This window comes from Buteo buteo, chromosome 2 (assembly GCF_964188355.1).
Source record: "Buteo buteo chromosome 2, bButBut1.hap1.1, whole genome shotgun sequence".
Classification (NCBI taxonomy): domain Eukaryota; kingdom Metazoa; phylum Chordata; class Aves; order Accipitriformes; family Accipitridae; genus Buteo; species Buteo buteo.
This window is the reverse complement of record NC_134172.1, coordinates 4,958,462-4,979,786: the sequence shown is the minus strand read 5'-3', so window position 1 is coordinate 4,979,786 and position 21,325 is coordinate 4,958,462. Positions and strand designations below refer to the sequence as shown.

The window sequence follows — 21,325 nt, the reverse complement described above, 5'->3', positions numbered from 1 at the left end:
CTCTGAGATACTTTTCACTGCGGGACACGGGCTAAGAAGCCCCCAAATTGGCTTTTTTCCTGCTGGTCGGAAGTAGTGGGGGAGAGCAAGCCTGAGACACCTCTGTGCTTGAAAGAAAAAACTAAAAAAATTATGTAAAGTAAAAAAAACCTAAAAAACCCACAAACAACCCTACAAATCATCTGCCCCTCAGCATCCAAATTGCATCCATAGAAATCTTCCAGCTTACTTGCAGTGTTCTGTCAGGTTTACACGGTGTTCACAGAGATTAAAACTGATCCCTGCCATTCACCAGTTAACACCAGCTTGTGTGAGCCTGGGTAAATACATGTGTTTGTCCGTACAGCCGTCAGGCTTGGCATCGGAAACAAGTCCACGTCGCCACAAAGCCAGCAGAAGAGACATTTCTACCTGTTTTCAAATGAAACAGAGGTCCTGAAGTCCCTAGAGTGTGGATTTAGTTGTCAGTTTTATTTACTACTTTCGGATGTTATCTGCCGCTGGTGAAGCTAGGCATGAATAACTTACCAGTCTGCACAGATAACTTTGCTTTTTGTTTCAGTCCAGCTCGAGACAGAAATCCTGTAAAAGCTTTCATTCCAGTCCGTGTGCTGAATGATGATGATACAGGAATTAAAGAAGTGAGGGTAAAATTCCTGAGGCACTCCTAGACTTTTCCAAGAATTTTACAAAGCCTCTTAAAAACGGCAGCAGAGATCGAACGCTGTTAAGGGAGAGGGGAAAAAAAAAAAAAAAAAAAGGAAGAAAAAAACTTTGGCAGGCATACAGTGTCTTACATCAATCTAGCAGTCAGCATCTATGTAGACGTTCTTTCCTCCTTTTGTGCAACACCCCTTCCCTCCTACAGACCACCCAAAGCCCTATAAATAATCCAAGGACCGTATTTTTCTCCAGATTTCTCTTCAGACCTCAAAGGAAAAATATCAGGCAAAGCAAGGGAGAGAGGGAGAAGGGAAAGTGAGGAGGGAAGAGAGAAAGAGAGGAAAGATGGCTAGTGAATTCAAAAAGAAAATGTTCTGGAGGGCAGTGGTGGCCGAGTTCCTTGCCATGAGCCTTTTTATTTTTATCAGCATTGGCTCGGCTCTGGGTTTTAGCTTCCCAGTGGTGGGCAACAAAACGTCAACGAGGTCTCAGGACAACGTGAAGGTTTCGCTGGCTTTTGGCTTATCCATCGCTACCATGGCACAAAGCGTGGGCCACATCAGCGGTGCCCACCTGAACCCAGCCGTCACCCTGGGTCTCCTGCTGAGCTGCCAGATCAGCATCTTCAAGGCGCTCATGTACATCATTGCCCAGTGCCTGGGGGCAGTGGTGGCCACAGCTATTCTGTCGGGAGTCACCTCCTCTCTCCCAAACAACCTCCTGGGGCTCAACTCGGTAAGTAGAAACTTTTAATTCCTCCTTTTTTTTTCTTTTTTTTTTTTTTTTTCAAGTAGAAACATAACACCTGTAATCTACTGAAGATGGAGGGGTTGTGGTGGTGATGGTGGTAGTGACGGTGACCTCAGGCAGCCAATTGCTTTATTGTAGCAGGAGATCCACTCCTGGCTGATACCAGGACGGATCTATGTCATAGGGACGGTCCTTCCTCCCCACCCTCATTTTGGAGCTTTGGGACATCATGGTCATGATCGGTTTTGCTTATGTTCAATTTCGTACATCCGAGTTGCTGAAAGGTGCCTTTTGACACCGATTTAATACCAAAATCACTGGCAGTTGTTGTGTGATCGAGTCACTTCTGTGGTTCTGAAGGTCTCAGGTAACATGCTGGTTAATGTGCATGTATCGATGTTGTTTTCGCTTCTGTAAATGTGATTCTTTTTCAATATCTGATTAATGATTTGTGTAACCTGATGATGACTGCAATGAAAACCTATGGGAACAGCAAGGGAGATGTGCAGCAAGAGAAACCCTGCCACCGAAAGAGTGAGCATTACCTGTTGCATTAGGCAGAGTGCTCAGCTTCTGCCTGACACAGGATTCCAGCTGCACTTTCTGTGTGTTTCTCCTTTTGCTGTGGAAAAATGGGAAAAAAACCTGAATTCTCAGGTGTAGACTGGAAAATGATGTGAGGCAGCTACATTTAACAGGGGTGCAGGTTTCAACCCTCTCCCAGCCGGGTGCTCACATCATGCTGCATAAAAACTGCCTGGCCACAACTCCTCCTCCTCAAAATGTTCTCATTTTCCTGTTGTCACTGTACCTTAACAAGAGAAAAAAGGATAGATACACTTTTAAACTTGAAGTCGTCCCACTGTCAGAGGCAGTGCTACAGCCACTGCACTACACAGAGTACTATAAATGGAAATTGCCTTCTACTCACTTCTACTCACTGATTCTGGTAAGAACGAGTATTTCACATCTTTTCTATGGTCCCTTTCTTGCAGAATATTCCTGACTGCAGTTTGAAACTTGAGCTAATTTGAAATCTTATGCCCGTTTGAAGTCACAGGGATATTTGAGACTAAAGATGCAAATACAATAGCTCTTCAGAAATCATTTAGGTAAAAAAGGAAGAAAAGATCAAATAAATAGATTAACAAATAGAGTAATATGTTTTTGCACGCTGTGGCATTACAGTTAATTCAGAAAATGAGGCAGGTTTTGAAAACATAATAAAACCTGATATTAAGAATGTGATTCCTGAGTAGCTTAGTATTATCCACCCTCATGTTACTCTGGGGGTTGGCTGCTCACCTCCCTCGAGCCTGGTGCCTGCAGGTATTCCACTGTGCCACCGTTTTGGAAATTTTGGTGGGTTAATCCAAAACATTTTGGGGAAGCAGAGCGAACCATATTATTAACTCCAGAAGGCTCTGGCTGTGTGCGTGTTATGTGATCTTTTCCTCTAAAACCACCGGCAGAGGGAATTGCTCAACCGCATGGGACAGGGTATCCGCCCAAGTGGTTTCCTCGAGAGGTCCAACTGCCATTAAACACGGGAGGTCTGGTTTCAGCAGCACTCGTGTTTGGTCTTCCCCTTATGGTTGCCACAAAATGCTGATGGCCGGCTCCTTCCTCTATCCAAAAGCCCCCAAACTGTTCATTTGTAAAAGGGGGTGTAGATGGATACCCCAAACTCTTCTTGCTCCTCAGTCAGTAGCTTTCCAAGCTATAAAGATATAAATCAGAGCTCTGCACAAGGGTATCTCAGAAGAGAAGGACCTATGGGGACAGGTGGAAAGATCAGTGCAGTCACTGATTTTAGTGAGCTTAGGAGACTACTTCATGAATATCAAAACTTGCATATGAGGATGGAAGCCTTGTTCCCTCCCCGCACCAGGAACACCTCTGGAATACAACCAAATGTATCATTTTCAAGGCCACCAAATACACTGTAGGTAAAACTAGATAGTGTAAGTCTCCATCATGCCAATTTTACAAATCTGGCAACACTTTCTGTGAATGAATTAATGTAAGAAAAGGTGCCTAAACACTGCAAAAAGCCCTAGTCCCCGTGCTTGTCATTGTCAGATACTCAGAATTTTGATTTTTTATTTTTTCTTTCACATCCAGTTATAAATATTCTGGCTAGAGCAGCAGTGGGGAGACTTCCCAGGGGTTGGGGAGGGCAGCAGCTGTTCTTCTGCCTTGCAAAAAAGAACTAGAGAGGAAAGCAAACCCATTCATTTCCCACTGACAAGCCTGGACTGTCTGGGGAGGGGAGGTGACGGTTGAGGGGTAAGTTGGGTCTGAGCCCAACGCCAGGGAGAACAGCGGGACGGCTGTCCTTGGGCAGAGCCGATCACATCGGGGCATCTCCCGAAACCACAATCCAGCACCAAGAGCACGCTGCCTCCTTCAGCAAGTGGACAATAAGGAGAAACCACAGAGATTTTGCTTTTATGTCCTGCTTTTTAATCTGAGGACAAGGAGGGGAGGGACAGAGCTGGCAGCATCCCTGCCGGCTGCTTTGTCTTCTTGCCCTTCCTGTGGAAAACGAGGTGTAGATTCACTGTTGGGAAAAAGAATGGAAAGAAAAGGAGAGCTGTTTGTTTGACAAGGTTGGGAAGAGGGCTTGGACGTGCATGACTGCGACCTCTGTTCTGACCCTCTAGTGCTGGTTTTACAGGAAAAATGTGGTGGGAGCAGTTTAATGGAGTCAGTGGCTATCCAGTGTCCCCAGTGGATACTGGGTGGGATTGCACGCCTGAAATAAGATATATCCTACCCAGCTGTGGGTTTTGCACTGAGGGGCCAAGTGAGGAACCCATTTCCACAGGTTCCTCTCTAGTTCACAGGGAAGGAGAGACAAAGAGAAGTACTTCAGCCTTTAGATCCAGCGAGTTGTCCTCCAGAGACAGACAACTCTTCTTTGGCATGGTGAGGCTTCAGGCTTGGGAGCCTCTGTGAAGTACCCAAAATGAAGTTGGATGAATCTGTGCCTTTCTCATTGCCCAAAGGGAAAAAGGGAAAGACAAGAAAATGAAGCACAAAAAACAGCCATGGAAAGTGCAAGGCTGAAGAGAAGGAATGGAGGATGAAAAAGCAGGATGCTCCTTTAACATGTTCAATATTAAAGTCTGTTTTACACTAAGACAAGCAAAACAGTCACATATGAAAAGTTTGATCCAAACTTTACTGAAGTCAATGGATATATTTTTAGTTACTTTGGCTGGTTCCGAATAAGACATTCTGGACAATATTCAGAGAGGTATTTAGAGTACTGAATCCTTTTAAGATACTTAACTTCCCATATATTTTAGTAGTGGTGTGGGTGCCAAAGTAAAAACTTTGAGAATTGAAAAAGCTGGAAGAGGAGTACGCAGTGTGTTTGTTGTTCTAAAATTTTAAACATTTTTCCTTACACCTTCTGGTATCTTTTTTTGGCAATTGTGTTACTACACATTACAAATTTCCATTAGGTAAAACTATAAGAATAGAGAATACCTAATCCCAAATGCACTCATCTGCCAGCATAGCTGACTATTGTCTAGTGAGGAGAGATCTGTAGTTTGGATAATGGAAGAAACTATTCATCACAGGCAGTTAATGTCCAACAAAGAGCTCAAGCAGGAAAGGCGGGTGAGAGGAGACTTCTGTGCTGTAAGGTAACACAATATTTGTGGTTCAGCAATGATTATCTTGAGAACTGTTATCAAGCTTTTAAAAACATGCTGAGAAAATTTCTTTAGCTTTTTTTTTTTTTGTGAAAATAATCAGAGTTTGTGAAAAATGCAGACACTGCTTTAAAATTTCATAATTTCTGTATTTTGGTATACTGATTAGAGGGCCAGGAAACATGCCCCTGAAGTCTTGGGGCTACAATTTGGAAACCATTTGAAAACTCTGCCTTGAAGTTTATGATGAAAGATATTATTTTAAATGTTGTAAGTCTACCAAAATTTGTAGGCAAGGAAAACAGACCTGAAGGTAACATTGCTCAGGGTAGATAAAGAGAAAAGAAAAACAGCAACGAATAACAAATAGAAGGGCTTCGTTTTAAAAAACACTTAGTGGACTGATAAATGTTTGTGTAACTGAAGAACTTTATGGAAAAGCCAGGACAGATCTGTGGTCAGTGTTTTCAGAGGTCTGGAGTGTTTTCTTAAGACAGGTGAATAGTCTATAATGTAGATACCACTCCCAGAGTGTGGAAGGTCACTTCTTGCTGGAACACCCTTTGGGTCTCCAGTGTGACTGGCTGTGTCTCTGCCACTACTGCTCAGCAGAGCGTCCCCAAAGTTGGGTCAGCTGTGGCAGAAGAGTCAGTGCACATGAGGACGCAATGCCCGTTGGTGATAAACCCAGTGGCCAGCTCCAAGTCCTTTCTCAAAGTCAGGGAGAAAGGAGCCCTTTGCTGTCCTCGATTCTTCCTGCCAGGGCAGTGTCTGCTGCTCAGAGACACCTTCCACCCTCACCAAAGTCACACTATGGGGTCCTCTTTCCATCAGTAGCCCCACTTAGCTGGATTGTGGTCCAGCAGCTCTGAACCCCTGTGCTGGAGATGGCTTTTTTTCCTCTTCTGTTTGTGTGTCCTCCAGCTCCAGCCTTATTCTGCTACTTAGGAAAGCTGAAGGCTGGACAATCTCTTGTCTCCAGGGTATTGGAGCATAGGATGGGGCATACAATGTGTGGATCCTTACCTTCTGCAGATGTATGGTCTTATCTCTAGGACATCAATGCTGGTGATTTTCCCCCCAATAAATTTCCTCTAGTGCAAACATAAAATTGCCACTGCACTGGGGGTTCCCTTTCATAACGTCGAGACCTGTCACACCTTTTAATGTTATGTGTGGGTCAGTGCTGATGTTTTTATCCTGATACTCCTCACTGAACCTTACCCATCCTTTAGAAAGTTGCCTCAGAGGGGATCACGGACAGGAATCACCAGACTCCCCCCGTTTGGTCCAAACCAGTGCACCAGTATGGCCCTCTGACCACGGGACTTGCACGGTTGGCCTTGATGACTCAGTGTTTACCTCGTGATTTCCCTCTCTCTTTGTGCCCGCGCCCTGTGAGTCTGTTCTCCTCTAAGCTCAAATTAAACAAAGTCGGGTTGAGTTGGAAGAACTTCCAAAATAAACTGAGAGCTTGACAGCGTGAGTGGACAACTGAGTAAGTGATGCTGCTTTTCCTCTGAGTCAGTATGGAAAATAGCAGCTCCAGAGGTGCCACTGGATGGACGAGACATGCAGCTGAGTTCCTGACCTCTAGCGCTTATTAAAAATCCTTGGATGGTTTTTCTCAGTGCAGATCATGTACCTTTCCCAAGTTTCAGTACAGTGAGCTTCATTCTCCTCGTCACTGCCCTCTGTCCTCCTTATTTGCAATCTAGTGTAGGCTTCTCCTGCCAACCTTGCCTGACGTGCGCGCTTAAGCACTTCAGCTTCTATGAGGGGTCAGAAGTCACTGCATTTGTAAAGTGAGCAAAATGGTTCCTGTACACAAGATTAGGCCAGGGTTTTTATTTCTTAACAAAGAGCACCACAACAATAGCTAATTATTCAGTTTCAAACTTGCAGCAGCAGTCTTTCATGGCCTGCCAGCATTGTATTGAGTCGCAACAGGCCGTGGAGGTGGAACACAGGAAAGGCACCTGCTCAAAACTGGCCACAGCCTTGGCCACTGTCGAGTGTGTTCACACAGTGCCAGCAGAAACATCTGCTCTGAGATGTAAACCTGATGGTTATCACCCGTCCTCTGGAGCATTTGGGGATAACAGCATTTGGGGTTATAGCTCTAATCTTATCTCGGATCTCAGAAGCTATTTCTTGTTTCCATTTCTATGAAGGTTTGCTTAGGGCTTCTTTAACGATATAGCCATACCCTCAGGTTTTGGCAGAAAGCACGCAGGGATGCAGCAGCACGGCCATTTCTGGCACAAGGTGAGGCCCTTAATGATCATCACCCACCTGCAGGCCAGTCTTTTTTGTGCTAAAACACAGCGGTTCCAAGTGGGGTTTGTACCAGGAACAGGGTCCACATCCAGAGGATCCAAGGATGCCTGGTGCATTGTTTGCGAAAATGCTCTGCAAGTCTCAGATTAAAGGTCCTCTTCATTTATTTCTACTTAGAAATAATAGAAATTGATGGAAGGGGTGCACAGAAGGTTGTAAAATAATGCGTTGCAATAGACCTAAAAACATTATTAATTTGGTAGATTGTTTGATATTATAATTCAAATGGAGTCATGCTGGGATTTTTGGAGAACAATTTTTTTTTGACCAGCTGTCAAACTAAGTAGGATTGAGTAAGCAATATAAGGAAATTCATTTTGCCACCACCCTTCCTGGCTGGTGAATAAACAGTTAAAATTGTTTTCCTTTCCTTAGCATTCTATGTATTATGCCATATGTATTTTTATATTTTGTGGGTATGCGTATACACACCTTCACATGTACTGACACACCAGAGACAGAAAAATCAATAGATAGAAAGATTCTTCAGATGAGGTAACCCCAAATTTCATTTCCTAATGTAAATTAACTAGAATTTTTGAAAAAATATCTATTACTTGGTGTCGATTCTAAATCAAGATCTGACATGGCAAGAACGACAGCCTGAGAACAAATGGAAATTTCCACAGCAAACATGAGAATGAATATTATGGATCTCTTCTGGTTAAATTGATGCAATGGTAAAACCAACATATAAGTCATTGTAGCAGGGCTCATGTACTTCAGCAGATAATGTGAACCTTCAGGTGAGTTGAGAATAGCGTTTCTATAACCAGAGAATCCTAAAAAAATGTCACTATCTGGGCTGTATATAGCTATCTTTAAGAGAAGCATTTTTAAAGCAAGGATACTAAACCACATCACAAGTACTAAAGGAAGAAAAAATACCCCTCCAAAAATTTCCTGTTTGTCTCAAAAGGAAATTGCCTGTTTTCTTTACAGCAGTAGTACATTTTTGCTTATTTGTCCATTCTCTAGCTTAATTGAGAGAATTCAATAACAGACAGATCTTTACCTGGTATCACAACTGAAAATGTCAAAGAAGTCTTCATCCTTAGAAAAATCTCCATGCCGGAGTTAGGGAAAGCAGTCCAAACTATTGTGCTTGTGCTCAACTTCATAGAGAGCAAACTATCTGTATGTTGGGTGTCTGCATTTTGCAGTGTCTGTATTTTCCTGTCTTTAAACTGTTGTCTTTTTATTATAAATATGCAGAGGCAGAGGCACCCTTTTCATTGTGGGCTGATGTGGTACCTGGCACAATGAGACATCATGGTCTATGGCTGTGCTCCTCAGTACCTCCAGAATAATATTAATACCAATGTCATGGAGCAAGTGAATGTCTCCTGGAGCTTTTTCTGGCCTGGCTGGGAGTGGTATGTGGTCCCGTGTTTTATTAGTGTGCAACCTGATGGGAAGGTACTGATCTTTCTGGCATCCAGAGCCAAAGCCAGTGCTGGTGTTTAACTCTGCAGCTCCACTGAAATCAATGAGATCTGAGGCTAAGGCACAACATTAACCTGTTAAATCAAATATACAGGGCCTGACAGGCATCCTGGAGGAAACTATAAACAGCAGGAGGGAAAAAAATGTGTGCTGAAATCTCTGCAAGGGGTTTCTCTTTTGGCATTTGTGGACGAGAAAGGAGCAAAGAAATCTATGCGCTTTCTTCGTAGAGCCCCACGCATTGCCTCTCCTTGAACTGCTAAAAGGTATCGCAGAAAACCAAACTTTTTGAGGCTTTTGATGCTAATTCTGTGACAAGTGAAGTCAATGAACTCTTTCAAAGAAAAACCGTGGCATGTGTTTCCTTACCCATATACACGCAACTTCTCCTGAAGTCAATGATGACTGTGTTTGGACTGAGGAATGAATAAAGTCAGGTTTGGCCCCTTTGCTTTCCCTTGATAAGATTTCTTGCTTGAGGAACAAGGTGGAGAAATGAAGGAGCTGGAATTGTTCCCCTAATTCCTGAAATCCATTGCACATATACAGAGCTGGTTTTAACTCCATGGAAATGCCAAATCTTCAGTGCTCTGCACAAGACTGATTGTATGAACTACCTCAGTCTTGGAAAGTTTGAAAACTTCACAGGTTTGCTGGACTGTTTGTCTAGAAGTATAAAAAGAATATTGCTTTGGTGCAATTGCCAACAACCATACCGTGAGGTTTGTGCAAATCCAGCTAGTTATTCCAGTAACAACATAGAAAGGAAGATTCTATTAGGCTCAAAATTCAGATATGCCCAAAATTCCACACTGAAAGACCATCCTCTTCTGTGCTGACAATACAGGAGATCTTAAATAGCTCCATGGTATAAATGAGTGCTTCAAAAGTGTTATGGAAAGTGAACTATTTGCTTGGTTTTTGCTTGGTAACAAAAAAAATCAACTCACCATTCCTCATCCTCTGAATAGAAGTTGTTTATTTCTCAGCAGCAAGATTTAAAAAAAAAAAAAAAAAAAAAAAAAAAGATGTATCCCCAAAGAACTTTCCCAGAGGCACATCAAAAAGTGAAAGTGTCAATGAGACAAATGGTCTATCTCTACCTAGCTGTACTAAATGAAGTCCTCTAAGGAATTAACTCTTACTGACCGTCACTGGCCTTACATGTAAACTTTTTGTACTCTGGTTTAACATAAATGAAATCATCCCTCTTCTCTTTAAGGCACACCAAGCTGCTGCAACACACAGCCCTGGCTAGTTTCTCATCAGCTTGAAGACAGGGTGGGAGGAGGGAGGGTAGTCTTGTTCTTGGATGGTGTCTGCTGTCCAAAGAATGGAAAATATGATTTCTGCTTTGGGAATTGAATGAGTCCCCTTTAGAGCTCTTAAGGCTGTATTTATAGGAAGGATAATCTAGCAGAGGACAATATGTTTTGTCCCTAGGTTCTGCTTCTATTGTTGATCTAGGAAACGATCCAAAGCTAATTCTTTGCTTCATAAGCAGCTTCTTCTGAGTGCTCCTGTCATATAATTTTAAGTGAAACTCTTTAGATCTTTGCTTGTCTCTACTTACTAAAGAAATGAGACTTCTGTACTCTCTGAATCCTTAACACTCAAATAATGTGCATAGAAGCATCCATTTCAGAGTAATACTGTTAAATAGCAAGGAGAGAAGAGAATAACTGTAGTTAAATAGCTGGGGATAAAGTCTCTGAATACATTTTGACTGTAAGTTAAAGGAAGGTTTACAGCTATGGAGATCTGGGACAGACTTTCAGCAGAAGAAATGTATATTATCAAGACAGAAGTTATCAAGCTATTTTCATGACAGAGTTGGAGCTGAAAGAATGAGAAGAGTCAGACAAAATGACAGGCCAGATAGTGGAAGATGGTTTTGAGGGAAATAGGGAGATTAATTTCTGAGATTACATTTGAAGAACATTGCATTAACGAACTCTGCCCAGCTAAACACTTAAATGATAGTTGGTATAAAGTAGCATAATTAGTACTTCCAGCATGGGGATGAAGAAGAGAGCATGAACCATTTAAACTAATGTGAAGAGTTTTCCTTATTAAGAAAAATAAGGAAAATGAAAGAAGGGAAAGTTTAAGCTACAGGAAGAAATCATGGTAAAACAGTGAGAATTTGCTTGAATAAAATGCTAAAAGTCTTCCTTTAAGAAAACAGTCTGCCATGGCAGAGATAAGCTAATAATTTGGAATGCTGAAAACAGCAGGCCTGGTGCAAGTTGTGAGATGTTTATCTGAATTCAACACACAAGTAAAGAGGTCCGTCTAATATAAAGATTTATTTATTGCAGCACAGCTCCTTAAAATTCTCAATTTTGCCTGGACAAGAGAACATAGTTCTTCTCCCAACATGAATATTAAAAACACTTTAACAAAAGGTAATATGTTTTTAGTCAGTCCACAACATGCTGCTTCTTATGTGCCAGCCATGCTATTGCTGGGGTTCTGCAAAAGCTGCCTTAGCTAGGGGATGGCTGGGATCTGCAAAGAAGAGAAGCCCCAGCCATCAGTGATATTATACGTGTCACTAAATTGCTGTGGTTTAAATTTTCTCTCTCTAAAAAACATCAGCCAGCATGGCTTGCAGTGAAGTGTTTCATAAGAAAGGAGAAGGTTGACATTCCCCTACTGAAAATAGACTGCTACATTTCCAGAGGCCTATCATTTTTCAGGAACAATGAGAAACTAATCTCTGTTATATGAAAGTAAGCTGGACCCTAGAAGATCCAATCCATGGCTAAAGGTTTGTTGGATGAGATGCAGCATAGCACCACATGATGAAACCACCTTGCATAACAAATTGTCTTATCCATATAACAGGAAACAGGTTTGAACTTGACATACTTTTACTCCTAATGAGAAAAATATGAAACCTCTAGAGAAGTACCCAGTTGGGTTTACCTTGGGCCAGTTTAATTTCCTGTCCCCATTCCTCTTCTGAAGGCAGACAAGTAATAAATATCCTGGTCTAAAAAAAAAAAACCAAAAGGAAAGAAAACATACCATTAATTTGCCCAAATTATTGCTTGAAGCTGTGGAAATCAGGCAGCTAAACGTGGCAGTTAGGGGCACTTCTGAGAAACAAGCTTCTGTAGTTCTCATCTCCTGTCTGATGTGGAGAAATGGAAGCAATGTGAACGCTACCCATTTCCTAAGACCAAAAAGCAGGTGATTGTCTCAACTAGTTGCTCTCACGGTCATGACTAGATAATGATTTTCCATTAATTTTACCCTCAGGTTTAATGGTCCTCATTTGATTACATTACATGTCTCTTGCCGTAGTTGCCAATATGGGTTACATCTATGCAGAGCCTTCACAGTGATTGATCCACCAAGTGTGGCTCCACTATCTGCATATGTCACCAGCTGTTTCTAGGCATTAACTCAGCTGAGCCAGAGCTGCACTAGGCAATTCTGTCCCCAACCTTCCCACAGAAATAACTTTTCCAAAGAACCAAGGTCTCTTATATGATAATTCAGCTTGGAAGGGACCTCAGGAGGTCGCTAGTCCAACCTCTTGCTCAAAGCAGAGTCAGCTTCAAACTGGGTTGCTCAGGAGCAGCAATAGCATTACCAGATAAAGCTAATATTTGAATGGGCAACCCTTATTGTGCCTCATCCCATGTCCAGTTATGCAAAGCAGAGGGCTTCAGCGTGCCTAGAGTGCTTCCTTATGGTCCAACCAGTTGCAGCTCAGGAGCTTTCTGAATGAGTTGTGATTTCTATAAATTTACTGAATTCCGGTGGATTTTTCTTCCATGAACTTGTTCAGATTCACAGTGAACTCGAGTGAAAATATTAATGGTGGAATTCAGCTCACAGAAGGATATACCTCACTTGGGGTGTCTACATGTAGGCTTCTGCTTATCATCTGGGTGCTATTACAGTCAAGGGAGAATTACTCAGTGCAAGTTAATGCAACCAAGATTGATTCATCTTATCAGGTATATGTGTCTACGTATAACTATCAGAGCTTGCCAATGATGTAATCCATTTCTTGGATGTGTTTCTGGTGCTTCTTCTGTCAAAATAGTGACTTAGAAATGAAGTTTAGTGGAACAATTCATGTGAACAGAAAAGGAGAAGTCTGGATTGACTCCTGTGATGTAGGAAACTGTGTTGGAGATGAATGTGGGCTTGTGTGTTTCATTTTAATCCCTTAGAGCATATTTGATTTCTTAAAGCACTAAATCCACTCTTCAAGCCTCACAAGTCTGAGGCATGAAAAGCTCAGGGAGTTACTGTGCTGTTCCCTGCTTTCTGACATTTCTTCTGTTGCCTTAATGAGCATCACCTAAAATGCAGAGCATGGGAGAGTTATTGGACTGAGATGAGAAGAGGTCAGAGATTTCCCAGCAGATAGATCAAGGGCAAATGCAGTGTCAGCCCACACACCTTGTTGTGACTACTGGTAAGCAACCTACCAACGCAGGGAAGAAAACCATTGCAGTGTGGGTACAGGTCACTGGAAAGGGACCCTTTCACCCCAACACTACAGTAAAGGTGACTATGTCTTATGTTTCAAGACATTATTCTATCTATTTAAGAACCAGAGATATGGTCACCTTACATTCTGGATGTTCTCGGCAGCAGAATGCTAGATGTTAAGACCAGAGGTTGATTTTTGCTTCTCTTTTGTTGACAGCCTCAGGTAGTCAGGTCTCTGTAATGTACAGTACTACTCCCTGCTAGATGCAGATTAAGCTTTAGACAACCCTGAAGCTTCTGGAGTCAGGTATTCTACAAAAATTCAAGCTTTCCTTAAAAAAACCTGAAAAACGTATGGAAAATACAATGAAAGGGTAACCAACTTACATTGGTTATGCCTACCTGCTTCTGTCAAGAGCTTAAAACAACAGATTGAAAAGGTGCAAAATGTTTCATATCACATTGTTAGCTGGCTAACATTTGCAAATCCACTGTGACCAAGGATTATATAAATATAAATACACACACACACACACACATATATGTACATTTTAACTTGATATTAGGAAATTCACCTTCCTACTCCCCATGTTGTGCTTTGGCTGGGATGTGGTTAGGGTGGTGAAGGCTTTTGCTGTTCCATGTGTTGCTATACCCTGGATGGTTCAGGCTGCTACTGTGGTGACGTTATAACTCTGACAAGTAAGCAAATAATGAATGTCCGTGATACTACTCTTACATACTGCAGATCCACAGACCACAGCAAAGCAGAACATCCAAGGTTTGCCTCAGCCTGCCTCATTTTGGAACAGGGCCCAGAGTCCTTGCTCTCACAGTACGACCTTACATCCCTGGCAGGCTGCGTGAAATTACATGCTAGAGGAAAGCAAAAGGTTTCCTATGATATTTCCAGGTTTTCTTTATTTCCACACAGCCCATCAATAAGTGTTGATTAGCAGGGAGAATGACCTCAATTCACGTCAGCTATAGGATGTGTTTTCCTGGAGGGAAAGGAAGAATATGATTTCCGCCTCTCAAAGATAAGGATTATCACTGGTTTTAAAAGCACGATTTTGCTCTTATTGTCTCTTTTCTTTTATAAAAGCTCTTCAAACGAAGGGAATACTAATGGTAGGTCAGTGTTTAATGGTTTGAAATGCCAAGGCTTTGTCAAATAGTAACATCGATGTGTCACGCCTCAAATCTAGATTCTCTGGGATTTAACAGTTGCATTATGATAGAAAAGAATTCAGTTTTTTATCCACTTTTGGGCATCTGGAGGTCACTCATTTATTTGTCAATACACCTGCCTTTTAAGTTTGATCATTTGGCCTTCCAAATGTGAGATGGAGTTTTCCAGAGAGTCTGTAGTCCAGGTTCTTAAAGTGATACTGTTACTTTTGATATCAATGGGATGCATTTGAAGCCTAATTCGTTGAGAGCCATAAATTCCACTGTCTCTGCAGAAAAAAAAAATATTATTTTTAAAAGGGGATGACAAAAGTAATAGAATATTAATTTAGTGGTATATCAGGTATTCAGCATGAATTTCTGGATCATGTCATTTTCACTGCTTGCTTATCTGGGTATATTTATGTCAGACTTGTATTTCTCACATGTAAGTCCTGTTAATGCTGGAGGTTTCATTAACTGATTTCAGTTTCTACTGTATGGATGCCAAAAGAATCAAAATGCCCACCGTTTCAACCAGAATTCCCTTCAATCTGTGAATAAACTGCTTCTAACTCAAAGGATATCAGTCCTGCATATTAAAGAATGATATAATAATATATTATTAATGCTTCAGATTGACAGGTCTTAGAAATCAATATATTTTCACAGTTTTGTTTTTAAAGTAGCTAATCAGATTTATACCAGCTGAAGACAGATGATTTTTTGTCAGTGGTTAGGAATTTGATATTATGGTGCTTTGTTACAGAGAAGAAACATGAAAAGTGAGTAGCAAAGGTGGAAAGTGAAAGAGTTCAGCTAAACATCTTTACGTTTTAAGGTTATTCAAATATTAGTTTGGGGGAAATTAGGGTGTAAAACCATAAAAACAAATTTAAAGCATGATTTCCCATAGTTCCATCGTTCTGGACAGGTCACAATAACATTTAATTATGTTTTTGCCATGTATGACCTAGCAGTTTTTAATGCAGAGGCTATGACAGATGGGATAACCTACTGATAGCACTACTCTTGAGCATAAGTTTTGCAGAGTTTGCTTCCTACTCTGAGTCACTCACATTCTCATTTTCTCTGGCTTCCGTCCAAGCTCATGTTTCATCCTATCCATGCAATGTAGTTATTTCTGCTTAACACCAAGTTATTCAGCTCAGATACAGGCTTGTCTTGTCTTAACTAAGATACTACTGAATATAGCAATTAGAAGCAGAATTCAAAACTTATTCTAACATTGAAGGGTTTAGCTCCATGTTTTCTTGGTAAACACAAATTTCTAACAGTAGTCCTGAAATACGACAGCATTTCTACTGTATAATGTTCATTTATGTGAATTACTGTGGTTTCAGTATGTTCTACAGCATTTATATTAATAAGAAACTCTACTGATTTCATGATTAATAATACAGTTGGAATGTCTACATCTACCACTGTGAGTTTTTCTAGAGAATCTGCTTGACTTCAGTAGGAAATTGAAATACTTCCCCCATCACCCCCTTAGGATTCTTGAATTTTTTATGGCTCCCAAAGAAGTTGAGTGAGATTCAGTCTGAGTCGAAGACACCTAAAATTCACCTACATGTGAGTTAAGTGTCTAAGCTCTTGTAGTCAAACGAGATCTAGTGAATACACAATAAAGAAGAGCTATTCAGTTGATTCTCAAATGCTCACCTACATTTCATCAGCTGAATGGACCTCATCTCCATTGACTATGTTCATTGCCTATCCAAGTTAGAGATAGATTGCCTAAACATTGACACCCAGAGACACTTCAGATACCTTTGGTCTTGTGTAGGACTTGTGTCACATCTACCAGTCTTACATGAACACTGCAGATATCTCAGGTGGCATTAGAGGCGCATTTTCAGGCAATTGAATCACAGTATAGGTGCCTTAATATTAATGTGGAAGTCTGCCCATGGAGCGAGCATTTTGCAGGACATTGTCCACATGAAGTCCTTGTTTTGAAGAGTTAACACTAAATTACAGAAAATAAGTAGTGGTGGGAGAAGAGATGATTAAAGTGACTTGTCAATAGCAGAGATAGGTACTTTCAAGCTACCCAGAGCTATGCACTTTTCTTACTATTTGTCCTTTCCTCCTCCTGCCCCTGTTTGCTTAGCAATTGTTGCTGTAGGCAAGCTGAGCAATGTTTAACATGACCACAGGCTCCTCATTCTCAGAAGCAACGAATAAATGTCTCCAGGCACCACAATTCACTTCTATGGGTAAACTCTACTGAAGGCAAATCTCTGGCTCCTTTGTTTCTCATGCATAGATCACTTATGTTCTCATTGTGTCTAGTGGTTGAGCATTCACTTTGGCTGGATGCAGCAACCATGCAATCATGTTGAATCACCAACAAAAGCTGGTTACACCTAGACTTGAGTACAGCAGCGAATGTTTCAAAACTAATTTCTGTTCACTTTTTTTTCCTTTTTTTTTTTTTTTTCCTGTTAAGCAAAAGCAACCCAAGGAGAGAAATGGCTGTGCAGGTCTGCATTTTCCTATTGAGAAAGTAGATCCTGCAAAACTTTGTTGTACTGGTTGAAGTCAGGTAGGAATGTCAAGTGACATTTTCCTTCTTATCTCCATGCAGCTTTCAGAGGGAATCAATGCGGGCCAAGGACTAGGTATCGAAATCATTGCTACCTTCCAGCTGGTGTTGTGTGTCCTCGCCACCACAGACCGGAGAAGGAATGATGTCTCAGGATCAGCACCTTTGGCCATTGGTCTCTCCGTTGCCTTGGGACATCTTCTTGCTGTAAGTTTTAGCTCTCGCAGTTGATATGTGCAATGTCCCACCTCAGGATGGGCCACTCACTGAAGGCAGGAAGAAGATGGGCAGATGATAGTTTCTTCCTTCTCCTTCCACTTCAGAGACTGACCTAGTTTCTGCAGCATGCATGGCCCTTCTTTCTTGGGCCATGTGGCCGTGGCAATAAATGTTGAGGTTGCACATCTCGGACGAGTCGCTGCAGTAGGACCCGTTTGCCTGGTGGGACAGGACAAGCACATGGCAAACAGTTTTTCCTCCCTTTTTCTGAGGAAGAGCAGGAGGGATGAGTGAAGCTGTTGTAAGCATCCGAACCATGCTGCAGGCTGCCACTTGGGCTCCTGTGTAATGAAGATGCCACATGTGCATCAGTGCCTCACCACTGGTTCTCTTTCCACCTCCTAGATTGATTACACCGGTTGTGGAATTAACCCAGCCAGATCTTTTGGCTCAGCGCTGATTGCCAACAACTTTGAAAATCACTGGGTAAGTTGTATAAAATTGTTTAGTTTACAAGAGGCTCTGCATATGCATAATCTACAAGATCAGAAACATTTAAACACATATTGTTAACACCAAGTCAGTGAGTTGCCATTTCTATTTCATTTAACAAAGAATAATCTCCTTTTGCTCCTGACCAGCCTCAGGAGATCACAAAGTCCTCAAGCTGAGTGTTTATGTTCGAAGTATCACAGTAGATTTTCTTTAAGTTTATTGATTTCAAATATTTTAAACATTAAAGTCTCATTACACAGAATTCTGTATTCAGTATTTATTGTTTAAACTGAGTTTGTGAAGTGCTACTTCTTAATCTGGTAAAACCTAATTTAGGAAGGTTCTTAAGCAGGTTTATAAACTGAAATGAATCATCCAACGATCCATCCATATATGGAAGCTAATAAAGTGTTCATCTTCTTATAGTTCAGTGTCTGCTTATGTGCTTTCATGGAAAAGTGCTCTGGAAACACTATAAATTTTAGATTATTGCCTGTGGTTAAATGTGGTTAAAATAAGGAACTTCACAAAAATTTACTTCTTTCACTAAAGCTCAATAAAGAAGGCTGATATGAAAGCCCGAAATGAGCATGTGTTCTCAAATATTTAAAATGCAGCTTGTTCCAACTCTCCCACTGATGATTGTGGCAGCCAGTTGCATAAGCAACCATGGAAATTTAGTGGTAGTACAATGGATTGTGAAAATTTTGGATATGATGCCATTTTAATCTAAAGAGTAAAACACAAAAGGAGGACACTGGGGAAGTTTTGCCATTATTTCCCACTTAAACACTTCTATTGGGATAATAATGTAATGTAACTGAGCTAGTAGCTAATATTTTCAGGTTTCATAGAAAAATTATTTTCATTTGTACAGAGAGAAGGAAAACATGTTTCAGACTCAGGAATTCTTTGGCCGTGTAAATCCCTCAAAATCATCTGTTAATTCTAATAAAATCAACCTGTCTACTAAAATACTTTTACTACCTCTCCCTCCAAACTTTACTTGCCTTAAGTGATTAGACCAGTACCATTACAGCAATACCACCAGCTAAATAGCAGCTAGTAGCAAATTAAGCCCCTAATTAGGTCCTCGCTAAGTATTACTTTCTAATTCACCTATCACTGAAAGTGAGTGGGATAATGGACTAATGTCCTTGTTGCTTTTAGCAATTGTGCCCCCCCCGCCAAATTTCTGTGGACTAACTGAAAGGTTTTACCAGTAGATACCAGATTTTAAAATCAGAACTCGACAACGTAGTCACAGTTATTAATCTCTGGGTCTACTGCCAATTCATGGTGAGAAATTTCTTGCCATGCAGTTAATATTCAGGTGATAGACTGTAATGTTAATGTTTTCACTGTAAATTTTGTAGTGAAAATCCTCAGAGGAGGTTTTCAGAACAGCTTCAAATGCGGTGATATCTGATGTATTAACTGGATTTGGAACTGTGTTTCAGATCTTCTGGGTTGGCCCAATCATTGGAGGAGCAAGTGCTGCCCTGATTTACGACTTCGTCCTGGCTCCCCGAAGCAGCGATCTGACTGACCGCATGAAGGTGTGGACCAGCGGCCAAGTAGAAGAGTATGATCTGGAAGGAGATGATATGAACTCCCGGGTTGAAATGAAGCCAAAATAAAGAAGGACAAGGAAAAAGAAAAAAAAGTGCATTGGTTTCCGAAGATTTTATCAGTGTTATAGACTCTTTGTAAACCAGCAAGCAGTACTTTGTTTTTTAATTCAATATGGGTTTCCATTTTTTTTACCACCAATCTTAATAGCATTTTTATATCTGGGGTTTTCAATCACAAAGTCTTCAGGCCAAGAAGTCATTAGACACTCTTACGTGAGCTAAATAAATTGGGCTGAAATTTAACCCCTCCCTCACCACCACCAAATTTTCTGGTGTGGTTCTCCCAGCACATCTCTCAGTAATGATAAGTAATTCAAATGACCAGTCTGTTTGCTGAAAGAATAGATACCGAGGACAGAGAATCATGTATACCAATAACAGGGGACTTATATGGGAAAAAGTATTTATACAAATATGCAAGGCTGGTATCTAATGCCAGCAATGCATCTGAAAAGCTATCTCAAATCATTGCCCAAAAGCACCTTTTGGAAGGAAAGGCCGCTGAAAATTACTTGTTATGTAGAATTAACCATAATTTTCTAAATGATTGATAAACTCTGAGAAAGAGGGCCAGAAAAGTTAAGCATGACAAGAATCTCCAGAGTCCCAGGATCTATTTAGATTTTCTAAGTGTTTTGTTCTCCCTGAACCTGCATCCAGCTCACTGTGAGGGAAGAGAATATATGACAAAAAATGTACAGATATATTAATTCCTGGGAAGTAATAACTAGAAGTCAAATTAGAGAGTAGTAATAACAACGGCAACAAGAACAGCACGGTGCCAATATGTAAACAGGATTGTATTGTGCCAGTGACTACTCTGCTTTTGTTCATCTTAGGTAATTTAACTGTACGTTATAAAACAAACCAGGAAAAAAAAAAAAAAAGCCCCTTTCTTTTTGACACTATTCTAATAGCCAGTGCTGTGACATTCAGGGACAATGAATAGATATACACACAGTATATTTTCTAATGAGGGACAAATACATACCTGTGTGTAAGTCCATTTTGGGGGTCGTTGCTTTGTTTTTATATATATATATATAAATGTTTATATATATGTTTTATACAGAAAGCCTAGTATACTGTTTTGTAAGAAAATAAGAGCATAGGACAAGTGGAAAGAATTGCAGCAGTGCTTAGCAAAATAAATGACACTGGAAACGTAAAGAAAATTAACACTCTAAATGATGTGGAAGACTATTTTCTGTTTTCATTTTTGTGTGTGTGCTACTTATGTTTTCCTGAGTAACCCAAAGCATTAGCTGGTCTTACCTACTAACCATAGGATATAGTTAAAGCAGATACATGCTGATATACTTGTTCTGCACTAAACAGTTTTACCTAAGAAATGAGGCCCAGAGGAACCTACATAAAAAGCTGCACACTTTACCATTCAGACAAACACCCCAGAGGTAGTATGATGGATGTCTCCTGTTAGAGAGGCAGTGTGGACATGGGAATTGAAAGAGGGTTGACACGGGAATCCTTACAGCTTGGATCATTTCATCAAGCTGAGCAGATGTACAATGGAAAAAAAAAAAAAAAAAAGAAAATCGCCAGCAAATTAAAACAATACATTTTATCTTTCTTGTCTACAGTTGGTGTGTTATCTCGTGTATTGTCTATGTACATACAGCATGATTGGATTTTGGGGTGGTTTAAAAATAAACAAAATCAATTGTGCTAACACACGAAATGTTCATGATTCTTGATTTTTAATTTGCCTTGCAACACAATGCAATTACATTCTCTATCCCATTCTTCAGGTGCCAACCCGTAAGACTGTTTCTGCTTTTCCACTCTTGACTGCTCCTTTGATTTGGTGCTAGCTTTTGGGAAAAGGAAGCTTCTGCCTTTGTACAGCAGGCAAAGCAGGCCCTTACCTGGAAGTAAGCGCTACCTTTCCA

The 21,325-nt window shown here is 40.8% G+C and overlaps 1 protein-coding gene across 1 annotated transcript; it reads left to right on the top strand.

Moving 5' to 3' along the window:
• The first annotated feature begins 913 nt into the window (after positions 1-913).
• Positions 914-21,114, top strand: AQP1 (aquaporin 1 (Colton blood group)). Its single transcript, XM_075044375.1, has 4 exons — positions 914-1,398; positions 17,110-17,274; positions 17,692-17,772; positions 19,242-21,114. The coding sequence occupies exons 1-4, from the start codon at positions 1,009-1,011 to the stop codon at positions 19,419-19,421; spliced, it is 816 nt and encodes a 271-aa protein (XP_074900476.1). The 5' UTR covers positions 914-1,008; the 3' UTR covers positions 19,422-21,114.
• The last annotated feature ends 211 nt before the right edge of the window (positions 21,115-21,325 follow it).

What these genes read in the sequence shown, in the direction of transcription:
- AQP1 (XM_075044375.1), top strand. Translation starts at nt 1,009, where the DNA reads ATGGCTAGTGAATTCAAAAAGAAAATGTTCTGGAGGGCAGTGGTGGCC. An exon ending in CCTTGGGACATCTTCTTGCT is followed by an intron (nt 17,275 to 17,691) that starts GTAAGTTTTAGC and finishes TCCACCTCCTAG; the next exon opens with ATTGATTACACCGGTTGTGG. An exon ending in ACAACTTTGAAAATCACTGG is followed by an intron (nt 17,773 to 19,241) that starts GTAAGTTGTATA and finishes ACTGTGTTTCAG; the next exon opens with ATCTTCTGGGTTGGCCCAAT.